The 21645-nt window shown below is 45.7% G+C and overlaps 2 protein-coding genes across 4 annotated transcripts in view; one reads left to right on the forward strand and one right to left on the reverse strand.

Annotated features, from left to right (window-relative positions):
• Nucleotides 1-17505, forward strand: part of TRIM55 (tripartite motif containing 55) — a gene marked incomplete at both ends in the record, with an annotated part of 42068 nt that extends 24563 nt beyond the window's left edge. For 2 of the 3 annotated variants that reach the window (XM_081258713.1, XM_081258714.1), the window contains one exon: nt 17383-17505. In XM_081258713.1, the coding sequence (XP_081114839.1) occupies nt 17383-17505 (123 nt within the window). Of the gene's footprint in view, nt 1-476; nt 765-17382 lie in introns of all 3 variants that reach the window. The other variant, XM_081258712.1, reaches the window with a different exon arrangement.
• Nucleotides 17506-19817: 2312 nt separating this feature from the next.
• On the reverse strand, nt 19818-20405 carry CRH (corticotropin releasing hormone; the record flags this gene model as incomplete). The annotated part of the gene is made up of 1 exon (XM_081258793.1): nt 19818-20405. Exon 1 carries the CDS (start codon nt 20397-20399, stop codon nt 19818-19820), a length of 582 nt encoding a protein of 193 aa, XP_081114919.1. The 5' UTR covers nt 20400-20405.
• Between the last annotated feature and the right edge of the window lie 1240 nt (nt 20406-21645).

The following is a 21645-nucleotide window of genomic DNA, read 5'->3' on the forward strand; positions in this document are numbered from 1 at the left end:
AATTCTGGGGATACCAGTTGCAGTGAAATCGAAAGTGGTGTGGCAACTGAATGAGAGTTGGGTATGATCAATCAGATCAATGTTTGGTTTTAGAAAAGAGGTTTTGGGGGCCCACGTATAACATAAAAAAAATTAATGCTGGTCAATAATTTGCCCTTTCTCCCGTATCTGATATTTTATGAGCAACCTTTGTTTTAGGCTTCTGCTGTCTGCCTGCCCAGGCCACCATCTGGTGAAAGACAAGCCCAGAAAAGAAGAGGGGCACGTGCAGATGCCGAGAGAGAGGGCCGCTCGCTGCGTTCTTGCCTTTAGTGCTCGCGGAGGGTGGGGTGGGCTGAAAGCTGCACTCGATCGGGCGCTGCGCAGAGACCTGTCAGTTTTCAAACCGCAAGGGAACTAAAATCAACTGGCTTTTTTTTCTTCTTCTTCTTCCTTTTTTTTTTTTTTTTACTTTTGAATGTATCTGTCCTGTGAAGGGGGAGGTTGTACCCACTGGCTCTCAGCAGACCACAGAGTCTGAAACTCCAGTCCCTGCAGCAACGGACACTGCGGATCCCTTGTTTTACCCTAGTTGGTATAAAGGCCAAACGCGGAAAACCACCACAAACCCACCTTCCACCCCAGGGAGCGAAGGTCTGGGGCTCGTAGGGCCTTCGGGTTCTGAGGCTCCGAGTGTGCGGAAGGCAGAAGGGGCCGACGCCGCAGCCAGTGAGAGGGCAGCAGGGAGCGGTAAGGAGACTAGCTCGCCTGCGGCTGCTTCTCAGGTCAGTGTCGATGCTCTGGTGTCTGAATGCTACCCGCCCCCCACCGTGCCGCCCGGGGTCCAGCCGGGATGACGGCAAGAAGGAAGGGCTTCCAAAGGGGCAGAGAGAACCCAGGCCCTTGGGAAAAACAGAAACAACTCATCCCTCCCGGGTTGGCTTGTTTCTCGAAGCCTTACATGAAACACAAGAAACACATATTTGACTTCACTCTGCTCATGCGTGGCGACCTCACACCTGGCTTCCCAGGGGAGGGGTGCAAGCGAGCCTGGCCCTTAGGCCTGCAGGTGAAAGCTGCTCCGTCTGCAGTGACTGGCTGGTGTCCCTAGCTCCCCTCTGCAAAGGCCACTTGACCTTGGTCGGCCTTTTCTGCAACATCCTTGAGCTTCCAAAGACTAATCACCTGCTTTTGTGTCGTTCCCAACAACCCCCAAGGAACACGTTTCAATTGAGTTCTGTGTCCACTCTGGAAAAATAACCTGATTCATGGGTTCTGGGCGTGTGCCAGTGACAGCTGGGCAAAGATAGTCTTGGCTTAATTAAACTGGTGCTTCCTAAGCATGTGCTCCTGGGAGCAGAAAAGCACAGGTTTTCTTCCTTTGGAATTTTTTAAAGGGTCATTCAATACCTCTTTTTATCTTTTTATAATGCAAGTTTGAAGTCCACGTCTTCTTCCTAACACTGGGTTAGATGTTTGCATGGCTCAAAGATTCCATAGAAGAAATCTTGCACAATTTCTTCACATGGAAGAATGTTCATGGTTACTCCATACCCATGAGTATTCTTACACGACGTGTGCGTGTGAGTGTCGCCCAGACACGGGGCTGGCAGAGAAATATGCTCGAGTTCTGTGCTCCTGGGTCATCGGGTGATTACGAACAACAAATAGCATTTTTTTCAGAAATCATAAAATTACTCTCTTGACTGTATCTGCTCAAGTGAACCTCGATTCCATGAGGTAATAAATGGACATGATTTTTGGAAAATTCAAAGACGAACATGCTTTTGTGCCACGTATTTATTGTCACAGATGAAAAATGACAAAACTAAACGTTTGGTATAAGGAAACCTTTTGTGATTGTTTTTAGGTTAAAAAAAACGGAGTAGAAAGTTTTCTAGAAAATTGCTGGGAACTTTATTTCTAGAAAGTTTATGGGATTCCTTACATATTTAGTGGAAGTTGAGTCAGGAGGAGCCGTTTTCTGAAAACAGTAATACAATAATAACCCGAAATAGGAGAACGCTCCAAACGAAAATGAAAAATCTATCTAAATGATGTTGAAAAATATTATTTGTGATAATATCAGTGAAGCTTTCTTCTTGTTCTCTCACAGGAGTTAGCAATCTGCCTAGCGCTTTGGGCTTTTCTTGTACTGCACTACATCTGGAGTCAGACTCAGTGCTTGATTTTTACTTTAATGGGTAGGAAATATTTTCTTTTCCCTTGACTAACACCTCGTGTAGTTCTTCTAGAATGTCCCTCTTCCATAGGCCCAGGGATGGATTTCTCCCCAACTCTGAGGCTCAGCCACCTAAAAAGAACCAAGTTCTTAGACAGTACTTGTGGCCTTAAGGCACCTTCCTGAGGAGAATCACTCCATCATCTAAACCTGCATGGAGGGGGATCCTGACTCAGAACAGAGACTCCGTGGGCAATTATTCAGTAATCCAGTGGGAGTGGACCCTCCAGAATAGCCATTAGGGGAGGCCAGTTTCAAAAGATGTCCATAATGCTGAGAGGACTCACACGCTCTTAAAGCAGATCGAGGACCAGCAAAGGCCTGATTCAGGAATACGCAGGGTTTCCATCGATTACGTAGCAGTGTTTCATCTGCCTCACCAGAGAGGTGCCCAGGTGGTGGCCAGGTAACTGCGTTGATGGGCAGGTGGACCGGGTGACTTCTAGTTCTTTCTGAACCCTCAGACTCTACAGTGTCTCTCCTGGGAGAGGGGAGCCCTGAGAGAAGGGTGCCATGGGGACAGCCACATCAGGGACATTTCAGCCAGGTGAGATCTGAATGCATAAGGAGCCAGAAGGCCAATGTTCATCTACTGGCCATAAAGAATCAGAACCAAAGAAAAGTCATAAAGCCAGCAAACAGCATATTATTTTTGATATACTTTCTCATGGTCAAGCCTTTTCTTGATTACTTTTAGGAGGTTTGCTTAGGGACTGACATCTTACTCCTTTTGCAGCCTTTTGAAAATTATCAGCTTAATGAATCATATTTAAACATTCAAACCCCATGTGCTTTTGAGTAAATGACCTTGCTGGACCCAAGACCCAGCTCCCTGTGCCTGTAGCTCAGAAGTGATTCGGGGTGACTAGTGCTGAAAGGACTCAGCTATTTCTGGCTTGCTGACTTTTCCCTGGTTGACATTGACTCCTCTGGAAGCTCCAATCATAGCTCCTTTCTGCCTCATTAGCTGTCTGCTCAGCAATGGCAGTAGGCTCTCCATGGGTCCCTGTCATGTCTGTAACTGTGTGTGAGTAGGACCTGCCCCAGTGTCTAACAGTCAGCCAGAAACCTGTGTACCCTAGAATGTTCTGAGTGTCCTTATCATCCGCTCAGGTGCATAACTCCTCCTCCTGTCATTATTTGTGGTGAAAAGCAGGGGAGGAAGTACTGGCCATGGACTCAGTGGGGCCAATGGGGAGAGAGAAAACTCCATGCGTAATTGGAATATCCTGAATAACTGGATCTGAATAATTGTCTGAAGAGTTCAGTTTACATTCTGAGAATTCAGGTTTGGGGCTTTGTGGCCATATATCTGTGTAATGCTTCTCCGAGGCTGCAGGGGGAGAGTCATGCTTCTTGTCTGCCACCCACTGAGCCCATGTCATGGATGGTGTCATTCACATGCCTGTCACGAGGCTGAGGCAGGTGGGGGGGGGGGTGGATAGGGTGAACTGACCTTCTTATTTCAAAGAACCTTGCTTGTGTCACTCCTGGTGTTTGAGAAAGGGCCTTTCACGTAGCGAAGGAAACCTATTCATGATGCAGGACCACTCTTTGATCCCTGCCTGAAAGAGGGTATGAACAGATGGACAGAGATGTCACCACAGCATCCAATTCCCCACCTCTGTGAAGGTTTCGCAGGCCTGATTCACCTTCACTACCTCAGAACCCAGCTCACTAGATTAATATTTGTCCAACGCAATGTTAGCTTGTTAGAATTTCACACTTCATCATTAGTCTTTCCCTGAACATTTAGGATGTGACACAAAAGTTCCCCTTGATTCACTGGTAGTCTTACCTCTCACAAGCATATGGTCCCCTGTCAGGAAACGAGGTTGCCTTAGACTTTCAGAAGCATCTAAGGATCTTGCTGATCTGTAAACTCACTTCAGCCCCATCAGTGGAACTGCAAACCTTTTAAGAAGGCAAATGTTTCCAGGTGCTTTCCTCATGGCCATACACACAGCCTGCCCTTGCTTTTGCTGCCTGTGATTTCTGATGCTGTATTAACTCTACTTTATCACATACCTTCTCTCTTCACCTAATTACGTAGGCAGATTATGCGTCAGAAATTGGCCATGGCAAAAAAAACAGACGTTGACTCTGCACCGGTGGTGAACCGGGATTCTGCTTTTTGTTAGATCAGAGGTACATGTTGCCTTCCCCACCTTCATTCTCAAAGAAAAACTAATTTCTCCACAAGGTTTGGATTCAGCCCTATATCACACTGTGCAAAGCCCATATATATGAACTGTTTTTGGTTTTTGTTTGTTTTTTTTGGCCACACTGTAAGGCGTGTGAGATTTTAGTTCCCCCAATCAGGAGACTAGGAATCGAACCCGTGCCCCCTGCAGTGGAAGTATGGAGTCTTAACCACTGGACCACCAGGGAAATCCCATGAACTGGTCTTCAGCTGCAAAATGGCCCTCTAAGTTCCCACCCTTCTAGACCAGGCCTGCTGTGTGCCCAGTCAATGCAAAGAGAGTTTGGAGGAAATAGCATTTGATCTACTTCATGTGTTAATTTTAAAATTTATTTTTTTAAAAATTGCACCACGCCCTAGTCAACCTCAGAAGACAGGGCAATAATAAGATGGGAGCACACAGTGATGAGGTCGGCTGCCCTTGGAAAGCAGTCTCTGTGAGCCGCATCTCCTGGGTGATTTCCTTGTCCAACCTGCTTCCTCTGCCGCCCTGCTCTTCCCACCTACTTACATGCAAATCACACCCAAGTGTTAACACCGGGACCACGCCCACCCTCATGGATAACTGGGTATTTTATTGGGCATATGTGTGGCAATTAGATTTTTCCAGAAGTGGGAGCAGCGACAATTGAAAGCCCCTCCGTGTTCCCCTTCCTCTCTTCCCAGTGAGGCTTAGTGGCTTTGGTTGGAAGAATTTATTCAAACCATTTGATGAGAGCTGTACAGGGAACAGGGATTTCCAGAGAAATGTCTCCCTATTTGGTAGATTAACTGGGCAGCTGCTCTGGCTGACATTTGCTCTGGACCATGGCAGCTGCCTCAAGGTCGGAGGACCCCAGCCCCACTTCCACCACACGCACAGACACACACACACACACACACACACACCTGCAGAAAGCCAGTTGCTTTGGAGAGGGGGTTGTTGACATTAAAATCTCTGCCACGTCTACCTCTGTAAAGAACCACAGCTTATCTAGTTCACCAGAGCATGAAGCTGTAGTTGTCAGAGACCCTGAAAGCTTTCACCGTATCGTAGCTATTTGTAGTTGCAAGGATAGAATATCCACTTTCCACATTCCATTCTTCAAGTCTGAAAATAGACAAACAAGTTGGATAGATGCTCTGCGAAGGCTTGGGGCTCCGGAAAGATCAATGAAATCAAGAGACAGGACTCGGGCTCCTGTCCTGCCCCTTCTGCGTCTGACTCTGGACACTTAATTTCTTTGAGCCTTAGTTTTCTCATGAGGAAAAGGAAGCAACTACTCGGTGAAAGGATTCATCTATTTGCACAACATTAGAGAGGGAAAAATCTAGTACTAAGAATTTTATCAATTGTTTCAGGATGCTTTCATTGGGAGGGTTATGGACTTAGGCCTGACACAAATCATTCTGGGCGACAATAATAATAATAGATTTTCAGTGAAATAGATTAGCCATTGCATTTCTCAAAATGTATTTCTTGCCTTGAAGCTCTTACATAAATCCCTAATTCCTAAACTGTTTCCAAATCTCCTCCTAGGCACCCATTCAGCTGAATGTTTACATAGCTGTGATTTTACCCTTTGAGATAAACTCCACAAAGTCCATGTCTAAGTCCACCTAAAGGTACCTAGGCCTCATTGCCCAGTAGAGCAAAGACTTAGAATGTACACAGTAAAGGTAGTCACGGAATATTAGATGAATGAAGAGATGACAGATGATATGCATTTTTAAATTTACCTATTCTAGGTGTACGGGTCAATAAGTTTTGACAAGTATGTAGCGTCGTGTAGCCACTATCACGGTAAAGCTATAGAGTATTTCTGTCACTCCAAGAAGTTTCCGCACGTGCCTTTGCAGTTAATCTCCTTCCTGCATTCCAGCTGCTGTTTTGCTTGTCATTATAGTTTTGCCAGTTCTAGAAGATTGTATAAGTGAAACATCCAATATATAGACTTCTGTGACTGGCTTTTTTCACTTTGCATAACGTTCTTGAGTCATCCATTCGGTTGCATGTATCAGTAGCTCCTTTCTTTTTATTCCTGAGTAGTATTTCATTGTATGGGGATTTTCCAGATTGCCTTCTGTTTGATTTCTGGTTTGATTCCGTTGTGGAGAGAGAATATTTGTTATATGATTCCAGTCCTTTTAAATGTATTAAGATCTGTTTTATGGCCCCAAATATGAGCTAACTTGGTGAATGTTCCATGTGCAGTTGAAAACCTTGTATTTCCTGTTGTTATTGGGTGGGGTGTTCTATAAATGTCCACCGGGTCAGAGAGTGTTGTTCAGCTTCACTCTATCCTCACTGATCTCCTGCTTACTTGTTTTATCAGTCGCTGAGAGGGGAATTTTGAGATCTATGACTCTAATTGTGGATTTGTCTATTTATCCTTGCAGTTCTATCCGCTTTGCCTCATGTATTTTGAAACTCTGTTTAGGTGCCTATATTAGCATTGTTATATTTTCTTGAAGAATTTATCCCAAGATAAGTGTTAAAAAAAATAACTCTTTTTGTGTCTGCCTGCTTGAATGGATACAGAGAGGTCCTCGCTCTCATAGATCAGTACTATTTTTTAAGGATGGGTAGAAAAGTTAGAGGGCCGATGGGGAGAGCCTGGAGGAGGAAGATGCTGACAATCCTTAAGACGTTCCAAACGGCTGGCCACGGAAGACCTCACGGCCTAAATCCAACACACCAGTATCCCCTTCCTTTCACAGCCACGCACAGGGCCAAGCATAGCAAGGGCCACGATGGCTGAGGTGCCTGATGCTTTTAAGTGACAAGGCTGAACTTTACAGTCTGATGATTGGTTTTCACCGGTCTGTGGGGCCCTATTTTTAGCTTAAGTGTAAATTGCTTTATGAGCTAATATGTCTGTACATTTTAATGACGTGCCTCTGGCCCAGTTCACTCCTTGTCCTGGCTACACCACTTTCCACGCAACTGCAGAGGCCACCCTGTCATGGGCCAGGGACTTCCAACCCTGGGCTTGTCCTCTTGGCTGAGAAGGTCCAAGGTTCCCAGGCCAAGTGTTGACAAGAAGGTGCAGGTGGTCCTTCCTCCTGTCCTGAGTGCTCCCAGATGCTTCCTGAGTGCTCCCAGATGCTTCCTATCGAATATATCATGAGCTCAGAGACAGAACATCAGGGACAATGTGGGTTACCCACAGCTTTGGGCTCTTCACTCTAAAATAGCAAAAGGGATATGTGGAGTCCAGTGCGGGAAGTGTCTCCAAGGAAAACCAGCCCATGGCCATCTTAGTCCCCAACCCAGGTTCTATAAATGTTGTCCCGTGAGGTTATAAAGGTGCTCCCAGGGGAAAATAAAAAACATTTCTTAGAAGAAAGAAGGAAAGAAGGCAGGAAGGAGGAAAGAAAGACACATGGCACTAGCCAAGATTCTTAAAGCCCAGAGTTTATTTCCTAGAGTCTCAGAAACCAATACGTGTGTCCCCAGACCCGAGATCTTATCAAATTTCTAATTAATCCAAGATTCAGTCCCCTTGAAAATATTAATATTTTCTTAAACTGGGATGAACAATAGCCAACGTTCCAAGGAAAAGCAGGTGTGTGGAGCTCTGGGTCCCCACGAGCTGTCACACACACAAAGATAAAATAATTTTCATGCAAATAACCTTTGAGACCAAATCATTCACTCCGATCTTAAGGGCAAATATCAACTCCAGCTGCCACTAGGGACTGAGAGGTGAGAGATGCCTGAGGCTATACATCCAGAAAGCTTCTTTTCTGAGCAAGATCAATTTCACAAGGTATCACAGAACATTTAAAAAAATAAAGCAGGAGACCAAGAATATGATTTCCGGGGCTTCCCTGGTGGCGCAGTGGTTGAGAGTCCGCCTGCCGATGCATGGGACACGGGTTCGTGCCCTGGTCCGGGAATATCCCACATGCCGCAGAGCGGCTGGGCCCATGAGCCGTGGCTGCTGGGCCTGCGCATCCGGAGCCTGTGCTCCGCAATGGGAGAGGCCACAACAGTGAGAGGCCCGTGTACCTCAAAAAAAAAAAAAAAAAGGAAAGGATATGATTTCCCATGAGTGTGACTATAGGTCCTGTGTTCTTTGAAATGATCTATTTAATTTTCCAAAACAAACTGAAATGAATGAAAATTTAACTATGTTCTCTAAATTTAATTGAGGGATTCAGGGTGTCAAATTATTTTCAAATAGAAACCCCTACTGCGAGCAATTGCTTGTGTTTTACAAATTAGCTTATGAATCGAATCGCTGATAAGCCAGGCACCCTGACTGTGCTGGAATTTCACTTGGTAAAAATAGAGAGACAACCAATCAGCACTCAGGACTAGCCTACATTTACTGCATAACATTGTCCAGTACTTAATAGTCCCGGAAATTATAAGAAGTTCTGATAATGAAATGCAGGCATTTTTACATAGAAAAAATTTTGGAGTAAGGTTTTTATTTAAAGAAGTCAGTTTTAATGAGACTATTACATGAATATTATTAATGCTTTTTCATTTGTATCCTGCAACTGCAATTTTCTCTTTCTGGTTTTTTTTTTTTTTTTTCCTGCTGGGAAAGTGACATCCTAGTAACTGTCAATTTGGGGACTTTTCTAGAAGGGCCAAAAAAAAAATTCTATACTGAAACTGTAGGCTATATTTCTCAGGATCAAATAGCTTCCTTAGTAAAAGTCACTTTAATAGGAAGCTAAAATGGATGTATCTGTTTTAAAGAGGGAAATGTAATGTAAATTGTGTGTGAGCAGCGTAATGAATTCATTTCCCCTGGCAACCTGTGCCTACAGCTCTCTGATTCCTGAAAACAGTAACGCAGGCACTGGGGACAGCTCTCTGGGGGAGGTGTTATGACATAGCTAGTTGGGTTTTGCTTCCCGTATTATTATTATTATTATTTTTTTTTTTTTGCGGTACGCGGGCCTCTCACTGTTGTGGCCTCTCCCGTTGCGGAGCACAGGCTCCGGACGCGCAGGCTCAGCGGCCACGGCTCACGGGCCCAGCCGCTCCGCGGCATGTGGGATCTTCCTGGACCGGGGCACGAACCCGCGTCCCCTGCATCGGCAGGCGGACCCCCAACCACTGCGCCACCAGGGAAGCCCTGCTTACCGTATTTTTTAAATGTTTATTATTCTGATTCTAAGACTCTTGTTAGTGTTGTACATCCTGTGGATTTTTTTGTCTTTATTTATGTATCTCAGTGATTTCCAGGCCTTTTCCCCACTACAACCAACAAAGCAAAGAAGGAATCCACCATCGTGAGAAACCAGTGCCACGTGGTAATGACCATAACTAAAGGGCAAGGTCTTTGCCAGAGATTCTCTCATTCAAACCTCACAACAAGCCTGCACAGTACGAACTGTTAAACTTCCTCATTTTTTAGTGGAGGATTATAGGGGATGAGTGACCTGCTCCAAATCATGGAGCAGCTGGGAGCTTGGTGCCCAGTGACCCCTTGTCCACCACCATGGAGTGTGTGCGTGCAGTAGAATGGAGGCCGTGCCCACATCTAGGAAAAGTGGGTGAACCCCCACTTTACCTGGGTTGATGTGATTGAGGCAAAAATAGTGTGACCGAGGGTTCTCTGCATTGACTCACCACCCATGACACATGGGCATAGAGAAGTCGGTTCTCGGCCTCCACTGCCTGCAGTGATGGGCGCATACATTGCAGATGAGTGCACCAGTCCTTCAGCTGCACCCCAGGCTGCTGACCCACCTGCCTCCCTGTCTCTGACTTCCTGGGGTGGCGTCAGACTGCGCCCTGAGTCTCGCATGCTCAGCAGCACTCACTGCCTCTTTTCTCCTTGGGTTTATGGTCTCAGCATAACCCACCGCGTTACTCTGAGCCAATTGCTCAACCATCCCATGCTTTCTTGTCCATGAATTGGGCACAGCAATACCATCAGCCTCCCATGGCTCTGGACAACCTGTTTGCCTGTTTCCCCCCCACAAGGCAAAGAAGTTCCCTTTGTGAGGAATTAATTATCTAATTAGCATCCTTTGTAATTCAGTTCTCCTTTCAGAAAGGCTGAGAACACACACACTCCGTGCCGGACCCACAATGTCAGGTCCCTGCCTGAGAAGAGGGCTGCCTGTAGGTTTTTGCAGAACTGTGATATCAGCATTTTCACTCCTCCTTCCTGCTCCCCACCGACCCCATCAATTCCTAGACACCATGTTTGAAACAGACCAAAGAGAGTACACCACACATCTTCCCCCAGGTTAAGAAGAAGGAAGTGAGTTTAATTTCTTCTCGTTTCATAGTCCTGGTTTCTGATTTTCCCTAACTTAGCAAGAGGGAGACAGCTAACGGCAACGAAGCCCCGAGATCAAGTCCCTTCATCCATCCCTTCCACCCCTCGGTGTGCACAACTGTAAATTCTCCCAAGGGAAAAAAATGCTCTTTAGTGAATGTTTTCCTTCCAGGGCTCATTTGGTGGGGCGAGGGGTACCTCCCTCCTTCCTCTAGCGTCTGTGGAGAGCGCGCTGTATTGTCACAGCCCTGTGCTGCATTCCTAACGTACCTTGACTGTTCTGCCACTGAGCAGAGATGACCGCACTCCTGTGGAAGAACTGCCCGTGATGGACCTGCCCAACCCAGTTTCCAGGGCTTAGACCCTTGGCTGTGAGTCACAGACCATGTCCCGGTCACTTCTCAGGCACTGATGACTGGCCCAGGGTCTTGGCTGTACTCTCTTTTCCAGTATGGAATCCATAATGCTTAAGCTCTCCAAGGGCCTGAGATTCAGGAATGCTAAGCAGAGGGCAGGCCAATGCTTGGGTTCAATCTTCCTGAATAAACCTTCTACCCTTGACCTCGGAATTCCTCCTCACACCTGTTTCCAGCATCTGGCTCTGATTCTCTGACCCAGCCCAGCAGGTGCAGGACAGACACTGGTGGTCGCCCACTCAGCGGCCTCAAGTCTAGCCTTACCCTTCTCACCCACATTCCTTTAAGGCAAATGGCTTTCACTGTGGATTGACCTGGAAAGACTGGCATTTAACATGCATGGTAACCAGATCCTTCCGTCAGGTTGAATTTGTGATTGGCATTCACGGCGGCAGAGAGGAGGGGGAGGCCCAGGTGTGGGGCTGGACACAGTTTCCTCACTGCCCCCAGCACCTCCTTCCGTGCTGGGCATGTGGCTGACATGTCCACAACAGCCCGGCCCTCAGGGTGAGGCCGGGCCATTTCTAGGTAAAATGGTATCTGGCAGGGGTGGACCTGGAGCCATCAGCGTCCATTAATGTCTCAGTTGCAATTCAGTTTATCCAATCAGTTACTATCACTTGGATAAGCCTGAGGGAATGGAATGCAGGACAGTTACATTGTAATGGATCAGAATCGTGGGTGGTGTACACAATGCTCATTTGGGGAAGGGCTGAGGCTGGCACCTTACGGAGGCCCTGGGAAGCTTAGAGGCAGTCTGAGGGCACTGGTTACTCATCAAAATGACCTGGCACAGATCACTCTTTTATTTCGGGCTAGCAAAAAATAATTCCTCTTATAAATGTGGGCCAGAGTGAATATCAGGAAAGCGTCTGTTTCGTTTTGTTCAGTCAGTGAATCAAGTGGGTCAAGCCGCATTTAGGTAAAGGGGGCTACTGGTGTTGCCCCCAAGCCCAAACAAGAGCATTTCCTCCAAAACGGCACCCAGTTATATCCCCTGCGCTAAGTGTCCAGGGACACATTTGGCCTCAGTGAAACGCCGAAGGCAGTTTCACGCTTTGATTGTCAAGAATATTGCCACAAGAAGCATGTTGGCTTTTTAAAAATATTCATCCCATTTAGCATAAAAATCAAGCCAGACCCCATTGAGTATTATCCTCTCTTTTCTTTGACACCTTCCTACTAAAAACTAACCTTCTGTTAAGAGCAACAAGCTTGTGTGCCTTTAGAGACCAAGAAGGTACGATTAATGAAAAAGCAGGTGAGGTGAAAGAAAAAATGTTGATAGGAGCACAAATATAATACATGACATTGTTCGCTTTCCTCTTAACTTACTTTGAGCATAGCAACTGTACAAGCACAGTGACAAATGACCGCTGAAAACAGCCTTGCAGCAGGGGAGGCAAAAGGGAATGGTGAGCACTGTGGAAAACTCTGTGGGCGAGTGCATCCCAGCCCAAAGTGACCGTGCTGCTCAGCCCTTCCTGTAGGTTCTGGGTTGCTAAATTTCTGCTTTGCCAAGAGGACCTGCTAATCCAGATTTTAATGGGAAATCTCCTAATTAAAAATATTGTTTTAATTGTGGTTAAAAATACATAACATAAAAATGACCACCTTAACCACCATTTTTAAGTGTCCAGTTCAGTAGCACTGAGTAAATTCCCACTATTATGCAACCAATCTCCAGAACTTCTTTATCTTGCAAAACTGAAACTCTATACCCATTAAGCAATATCTTCCCATTGCCCCCTCCCCCTAACCCCTGGCAACCACCATTCTACTTTCTGCTTCTATGAATTTGACGACTTTAGATACCTCATGTAAGTGGGATTGTACTGAATTTGTCTTTTAGTGGCTGGCTTATCTCACTTAGCATAATGTCCTCAAGGTTCATCCATGTTGTAGCCTGTGTCAGAATTTCCTTCCTTTTTCAGATGGAGTAATATCCCATTATAAGTATATGCCACATTTTGTTTATCTATTTACCCGTTGATGGATACTTGGGTTGCTGGGTTGCTTTCACCTATTGTGAATAGTGCCCCTGTAAACATGGTTGTACAGATATCTGTGTGAGTTCCTGTTTTCAATTCTTACTGAATTGCAGAATCATACGGTAATTCTCTGTTTAGTTTTTTGAGGAATTGCTATGCTATTTTGCACTGGTTTACATTCCCACCAACAGTGCACAAGAGTTTCTATTTCTCCACACCCTTGCTCCTAATTTTTTAACGTTTGCAACTAATTCAAGCCTTTTTCAAAATACCATGCACAGTTCAGGCCAGCCTGGAACTGTGCTATACACAGAGAAAGATATCCACAGGCCTCTGGCAGAATTCATGCTACTTTATCCCATCAGCAAGAAATGGTTCTCGATGACATAACAAGGATGATACTTACACATCACTCAGCCCTAAGCAGGAGCAACTCTCACCACCTGCTCTTCAGGGCAGGGAAAGGATAGCCTAGCATCAGAATCTGACACTATTTTTTTTTTTCCCCTTTCAAACGGCATTTGATAGTAACAGGAAATAAATCAAAGGAAAAGAAAAGATTTTGTGTTTCTGAGTGAGTCTGGCTCATGAATACCCAGAATTTCTGGTCAAGTTCATGTGAGAAGAATGGTCTTTCCTTTAAGCAAAGGTATATCATTCCCTTCGGCTAGTCTTCTGTGGATCTTGACTGAACTGGGTCTCCCAGTTGAGATGGAAAATTCTGCCTCCCTGTTCCATTTCCTGGTTTTATTTTATGACTAAAACTCACATTTCTCAACTTATCTGAAGCCCTGTGCTGACAGAGCAGTGTTAAATGATGGTTGTAAGTTTGTTCAGTTGTTACCTGAGGAAAGTGTGTAAAATTCAGAAATAATGTCGGACTAACAATCCTTTCTTCCCCTTGTCATACATCTCAGAATAAACTGGAATGCAGGGCAAACTCAAAAGCAGGTAGAGGAGGTCAGTGCTTATCATTCTCTGTCCTTTGTTCCACTTCAATGAGACATCCTTATGCCCAAGAAATAGCACTTCCTGTGATGAAGGAGAGCCAGCATTTGGAAAACGATTTAAAGGAATACATATACACAGTTCTCTTGGGGAAGGCTGTAAGGAAAATGTCCGCTTATGATTGAATGGGCTGTGCTTATAGAAAGATTTCTAAGTTTTTAACTCATTCTTCCTTTATGAGAGAGCCATATATAAAGTCGGGCCATGTGGAGGTACACTGGACTGGGTGGCGACTAACCATGATTACAGCATGCCAAAGGAACTAAAACTTACACATGATGTCCAGTTCTGGAAAGATGAGCATCACAATTACAATTGTCTTTCTTTACTGGGGCGTCTTGGCTGTTGTATATTGTTCCTCACAGACAGTCCCCAGGTGTTTCTGTGTGGCAGAGGAGCCTCTTTGCTAATATGAGAAGAAAAGGAAGGAAGGAAGGGAGGGAGGGAGGGAGGAAGGAAGGAAGGAAGGAAGAGAGGGAGGAAGGGAGGAAGGAAGGGAGGGAGGGAGGGAGGAAGGAAGGGAGGGAGGGAGGAAGGAAGGGAGGAAGGAGGGAGGGAGGAAGGGAGGGAGGAAGGAAGGGAGGGAGGGAGGGGGAGGGAGGGAGGAAGGAGGAGGGAGGAAGAGGGGGAGGAAGGGAGGGAGGAAGGGAGGGAGGGGGAGGGAGGGAGGCAGGAAGGAAGGAAGGGAGGGAGGAAGGAGGGAGGGCGGAAAAGGAAAGGAGGGAGGGAGGAAACGGACATTTATGAAGCAGTTAATATAAGTGAGTCGTGTGCAAAGTGCTTTAGTGCATTACTTTATTTATTCAGCCCTTACAACAACCTTGTGAGATAGGGTGTCACCTCTATTTCACAAAAGAGAAAACTAAGGCTCAGAGAGGTTAAGTGACTTGCCCGAGTCATATAGCTAATAAGTTGTTAGTCTGGGATTCAAAACCAGGCTAAGCCTCTTTGCATAAAACTTCCTTGCTGAGATGGTTCACGGCGGGGTGGTCCTCAAGTTCACATAAATAAGACCAGGGAGACGGTATAATCACCTATAGATACTCAGGATAATCTCTGCTCTTAGGCCCCTGCTCTGGCACCAGCCTTTCTTCTCTGAAAGACAGCATTGGTCCATATTGTTTGGAATCTAATAACTGACTGAAAACATGAGAGTGTAAAAGTAGCAAACCCAAACTATTTAATACCAAGTTTTGAAGGCTGTAGGGTATTAACAGCTAAAACATTGAAAATGGAAGATAGATTTTAATCTCGAGTATAAAAAAAAGCACTAGAATATATACAGATTCCAAAAGCAGCCCCAAATGGCTTGCAAGCCACCAGCAGTGTCACGAAGATTCTGTCCCTCTGCAGAAAATACCTTACCCAACTCTAGTTTCACCCTTCAGATATTTCAGAACAACTGTCATGGAAGTTTCCTCTAGATTAGAAATTGCCTTCAAGAGGCTACAAAATGAAGCCTGATGGTCTGTTCATCTAGGCAGAATTCACTCTTCACTCATAGAGAATGGCCAGAGAAAAGTACTTTACACATTAATGATATGCCTAGATCACTTGGGTTGTTTCAGGATTCGCAAGAGTAAGATGACTATGACAGGGAAGAGAAGAGTTCAGCATAGGCACCGGCTTCTGTCAGGACGATGTTTATTCCAAGTCAACTTCAAGGACATTGAAGTGGCTAACCCATTACCAACAGAATCTAGTAACAGCCTTTTAAAAAAAGCCCGATCAGGCTTCCCTGGTGGCGCAGTGGTTGAGAATCTGCCTGCTAATGCACGGGACACGGGTTCGAGCCCTGGTCCGGGAAGATCTCATATGCCGCAGAGCAACTAGGCCCATGAGCCACAGCTACTGAGCCTGCGCGTCTGGAGCCTGCACGTCTGGAGCCTGTGCTCCGCAAAAGAGAGGCCACGACAGTGAGAGGGCCGCGCGCCGCAATGAGGGGTGGCCCCCGCTCGCCACAACTAGAGAAAGCCCTCGCACAGAAACGAAGATCCAACACAGCAAAAATAAATAAGTTAATTAATACACTCCTACCCCCAACATCTTCTTTAAAAAAAAGGCCCGATCACACTTGATGTCTCAACTATTCCTTTATAGAAATCTACCTGCTTTAGTTTTATTCTACTGTGGCTAATATGATTCCATGGCCCTTCTTAACTTTCTATCAGGGAACAACATGGCAGGGGGAAGGATAATCCTAAAGCCATAAGGACTTGGGAAAATTTTAGTGAACTTGAAACATCAGTACCCAGTATATGCTTAGGGTAAAATCTGGTGAAGTGCAGGACAAGCACTCATTTTTCTCTTGAAACTAGTTTGAGTGGCAACAAGACAACATACTTACTGAAGTTCTGCTTTGCCTGTGCCAGGTATTGTCCATTCATACAGCAGCTTCATAACATCACCCAGGGCTTCTGGGTTGAATGCATGTGCTTACCTCATTGCTTTGGTATCAGTGGCATTCTAATCCCATGGGATAACTTTACCAGTGAAGTCATCAGAATGTTAGTCTGCGTTTGGTAGTTCTCTGAGGAAGAACTGTTGGTCATGGTACCCTCAATGTAAGCAGTCTGCATTTTTACATCAAGTTGCATTTCAGCAAGACTTCTTTATGATTGTCCCTCATTCCACTGAGTGATTATTTTTTAAACTCAAGGCATCATAAATAAATTTCACTTATGAGATTAGATAGATCAATGACTTCAAAATCATAACTTGTATCTGTCTGGTATCTATAAAAGATAGATATCTCTTTAGGAATGTCTATGTAATTAGATTTTATTGCCTGGAGAAAAAAAGTCCTTTTATTCATGATTTGCTCAAAACTAAGCCTGCAGTTTTGCAAAAATTACATATATATATATATATATATATATATTCTTCACATGCGGGTAGAAATTCCTACTTTAGCAGTGGAGAGATTATAATATGTCATGTGATGTAGTGAAGTCATTTAAACCAGGATTTTATTTATTTTGCAGATTTTTCTAAACCCAAATTCCTACTAGATTTAATGTTATTTTCATCTCAGTAAATCATGTACAAGTGGACTTTAAAAAAAAGTAGAATAGACTGTACTGTTTCCCAAGGGGCATGCATCACTGTCGCCCCGGTTTAGATCATGAGTGTGAATTCCTTTCATGGCACTTGGCCATAGCCAAGATAACCTGAGCTTGCTTTCCATTCCTAATAATAATTATGTCCTATATAATTATTATTATCCTTTCTCCTCAAGAGAAAAGTGACTGGATCAACTCAAAAAAGACTGGCCTCTTTTTCCTCTGATGCAGATTTTCTTCTGTTGCAGACTGGATTTGAGGACCCTCCCCTCCAGGGACAGGCTGCAGCTTCAGGGAGTGGGAATGGAGCTGATTCTCAGCCAGCTCGCCATGTCTTCTCCTTTTCCTGGTTGAACTCCCTGAATGAATGATGTTCATTCCAACTGCTGCACCTCTGTCTGCCTGGCTGAGATTCACACAGGCAGCAGGGAACCTAGATGAAACTAATAGTATGCAGGTGATGAAAGGGACCTCTGAACAGGATTTCTACCAAAAATACCCTTTAATTCCAGATGACTTAGCTAACACATTGAGGGAAAACAATGCTTTGAGAAAACAGTTGCAGAAAGCATTGGGAAAAAAGGAACTTGATCTTACGCAAATCTTTTATTGTGTGGGAAACATTATGAAGGGTTTGTAGGTGTGGTTATGTGTGTGTGTGTGTTTCAGTAACAAGTGGCAGGTGTTGAAAAATGTGGGCACTACACTCTCATCTCTAATAGGCACCGTCTTTTGTTATGAAATCATAGTAGCTCTTATTCTCTTTCCTCTTTAACAGTGCAGGTGGTCAGTGAAATTCAGTGTTAATTCAGAAGTGACTGATTTATCAATATATGGACAAAAGGTAAATCATTGACCAAAGATATGAGATGCTTCACGAAGCTTTCCTCTTTTCCACAATAGATGTCGCTGAATGGATAGCCAGAAATGTTCTTTGACTCTGGTGACACTTCCATAGTCCAGAAGGCTAAAGGCCAAGGATATTTCTTGTGACATTTTTCTAATCTTAGTTTTAGATATGCAGATATCAGGCACTTTAACTAAAAAAGACTTTTCAACAGGAACTGTCTGTTTTCTTATGTATCCACTGAGGCACCAATCTGCTGAACTGTAGAATAACTGCATGTATTTAAATATATATATACACACACACAATACACATTATACATGTACAAATATATGTATTTAAATCATGCTTTATTTGTTCCACCATAATTTTGCCTCCTTCAAAATATAAGTTTAACTTTACTCTGTATGAACTCTTAAATAAATGCTGTTTTTAACAATTTAGTCTTACAATGATTTATTATGTTTCATATCATCTTATTAATCCACTAATCAAGTGAATTTAAAGGGTCTCAAGGGAAGAAGCACCCTCATCCATCCAAATTAATTTTGAAGTATTAAACATTTGATTGAATTTTTAAAGTTATAACTAAACTACCAAAGGCGAGTGCATTGTAAAACTAATCAGGTGTGCTGTTAGATTTTAGAAGTGCATAGAGATAGTTTGTATTCCTAAGAATTAAAGTGATTAGGGTTGGCATAGACATATATGAGGTATGTGTGAAGTTATTAAAGTCAAAATGTGCTTTATAAAAAAAATGTTCCCAAGGGCCATTTTACAGCAACTACATTTAGTTCTTTTAAGTGGAGAGGCTATTAAGTTTCTCCTACTAGAAGACAGCAGTGGAAAATAGCTTAGAAAAAAAGAGAATTAATGGTACCAAAGTAATCGTTTGATAAAGTAAGCCTTTCTCATGGGAAAACAAGGCAGCATTTTGGCCCCTAATTGGAGGAAAGCCCCGCCACAGCCCTTGTCCTCTTTTCCTTTCCTCCTTCCCCACTGTCCCCAATTATTTCACATCTTATAGGTAATCAGGGTTAGATGTTATTTCCATTATGAATCAATCTTCCATTTACAGAATTACCAATACTTAGAACTGGAAACAACTTTCCAAATTACTTAACTTAACCTCAGGGGAGTCATCTGAGGTGCAGAGATGAGTCCAAGGTGGTTGCAGTGTAAGCCACTGACATACGTTTGTGTTTTTAGTAGAAAATAAAATGCAAGGAGTTTTGTTTTCTCTTGGGCTGAAGTCAATTTGGAGGAAGTAAGGAGCTCAGGGTATATTCCCGTGTGAGCACTGAAGAGGAAAAATAAAGTCACGATTACCTTGGCAGCTTTTATTAGAAATATAAATATTCAACATTCTCTTACACAACCAAATTGACCAAGGATTGGAAAGCTGTTTTTATTACTGAAACGTTTACAAGGAAAAGTTGGTTCAAAGAGCTTACAGATCTTGTCTCACCCACCCAAGAGAATGACATTCTTTTTGGCTCAAACCACAACAAAATCAATTGGGAGACTTCTGTCTGCTTCTTCAAAACATCTCCTCCTGGGTCTATACTCTCTTTTAAAACACTGTTAAAGACACCGGGAAATAGAAACTATAAGTACACGGTACAAATGACAGAATGTTGCTGTTACTGCACGTGAATACGCTTCGTGCACGCTCGCTAAGGAGTATGGGCGCTCTTGCTGTACATCCTCTACGTCTCAAGCTATATAAAAATAAACAAATGGTATCAGAGCAACGCTGTGGTACAGAATACGGCATGATGTTTTATTTTTACTTTTTGTGTTAAATGCAGAATCTTTCTGGCCAAACGCACCGTTTCATTTCCCAATAATCTCCATCAGTTTCCTGTTGCTGTGAGCTTGCTGCGCTAACTGCTCAGCCCTGGCCATTTCCAAGACTTCTCGGAGGAGGTGGAAGGTGAGATCCAGGGAGATGGGAGGTTCCTCGGCTCGCCTCTCCCTCTCTGGTGCCTCCTGGCGGCCACCGAGGGCGTTCTCGGCGCCGCGTTCCACCGGACTCGCAGGGCTGTCGAGCGGGCGCCGGGGCAGCAGCAGCTGCTGCAGCAACGCGCGGAAAAAGTTGGCGGCCACCTCGTCCGGCGAAAGGCGGCTGCCGCTGCTGCCGGCAGGAGGCGAGGAGGCGGCCGAGAGCGGAGCAGCGGGGCTCTTATTGAGGCTACCCAGGCGGAGGAAGTACTCCTCCCCCATGCGGAGCAGGCCGGGCCGAGCCTGCGGCTGCTGGGGCTGCGACGAAGACTGGAAGAAATCCAGGGGCTGGGGGTGCTGCGAGGCCTGCCGGGCCCCCGGGACGGGCCCCCGGCTCAGGAGGGCCCTGCATGGCGGGCAGGGCAGGAGAGCCACCAGCAGGACGCCCGCGGACACGAGCAGCGGCAGCCGCATGTTAGGGGCGCTAGGTGCGGCACCCAGGTGGGCAGAGGGCGGAACGAGAGAGAGAAAGAGAGAAAGCAAGAGTTGATCAGAGTTGAGCTCAACTGGGAGGTGCACTCGGGGCGGGGGGGGGGTGCTTCCTACAGGACGACACCCACAGATCTGGCTCGGGGGCTCGGGCGGGCGCTGTCCGCGGTGCTGAAGCGCGCAAACTCGGACTTCCAGAGTTGGAGGGAGGCCGAGACGGGGAGCAGGAAAAGGGACGCCTGCGGGGCTCGGCGCCAAAGCTCAGCCCCTCGTCAGGCCGGACTGACTCTTCTTACGAGACTCACGAAGGGACGGTCCCTGAGTGCCCTTTGTAACGGTCCCCCAAACTCTAGAGAAGACCTACAGATGTAAGATCTCACCTGTCCTACACATCTCCCCCCACCCCACCCCCACCCCACCCTTTCCGGATGTTTCAGCGTTTTCCTCCGAACTGAGAACTGCTGCCCGCTCCTCGTCGTTCTCCACCCCTGCCCTTGCATCCTTCTCTCGGCGGCTGGGCTGGATGGGGGGCTCAGTTACGCAGCCAGCGAGGGATAACTGCCAGCTCGGGTAACGACGAGCAGCCGTCTAAGTTCGCTTTAGCCACATCCCAGCTACTATCGGAATCTTGAGGCACAGCCGGTAAACACACACACGCGCGCGCGCGCACACACACACACACACACACACACACACGCACGCCTAGGGACAGCTGGCTGCGCGGCGCACACCGTGGCCGCTCCGGCGGTGCAAAGTTGGAGGCGCGTTTCCGTCTAGGCGCTCCCTACCTTCTGAGGCGCTTCTGCAGGTGAGCGGAGCGCTGCGCCGCTCTGCAGAGGAGCGGCTCCGGGGCTTTCTTCCCTTCTCCTTTCTTTCCCCACTCTCTTCTTCTCTTTCTCTTCAGTCTCTCCACGGCCCTGGGCTCCGAGTTTCTCCCCACCAGAGCCCGGAGTGGGATTTTATAGCGTCGACCCTCTTCAGAAACCACGCAGCATCTGCCTAATAAGCTGACGCTCTCTTGACAGCTCGATTGCGTGCTGCCTCTGCTCCTGCATAAATCACAGGGCCCTGCCGGGGAGCGAGGGGCAGAATTTTTGCTCTCTCAACACTGAATCTCACATCCAATTATATCAACAGATATTTATCGCCTCCTTGGTGACGTCAACGAGCCCTAAAATGGAAGGGCTTCTTATGACTTGTCCATTGACAAAAATTCTTGAATGAGATTTCC

This window comes from Mesoplodon bidens (genome assembly GCF_964165515.1).
Source record: "Mesoplodon bidens genome assembly, chromosome: 16".
NCBI lineage: Eukaryota > Metazoa > Chordata > Mammalia > Artiodactyla > Ziphiidae > Mesoplodon > Mesoplodon bidens.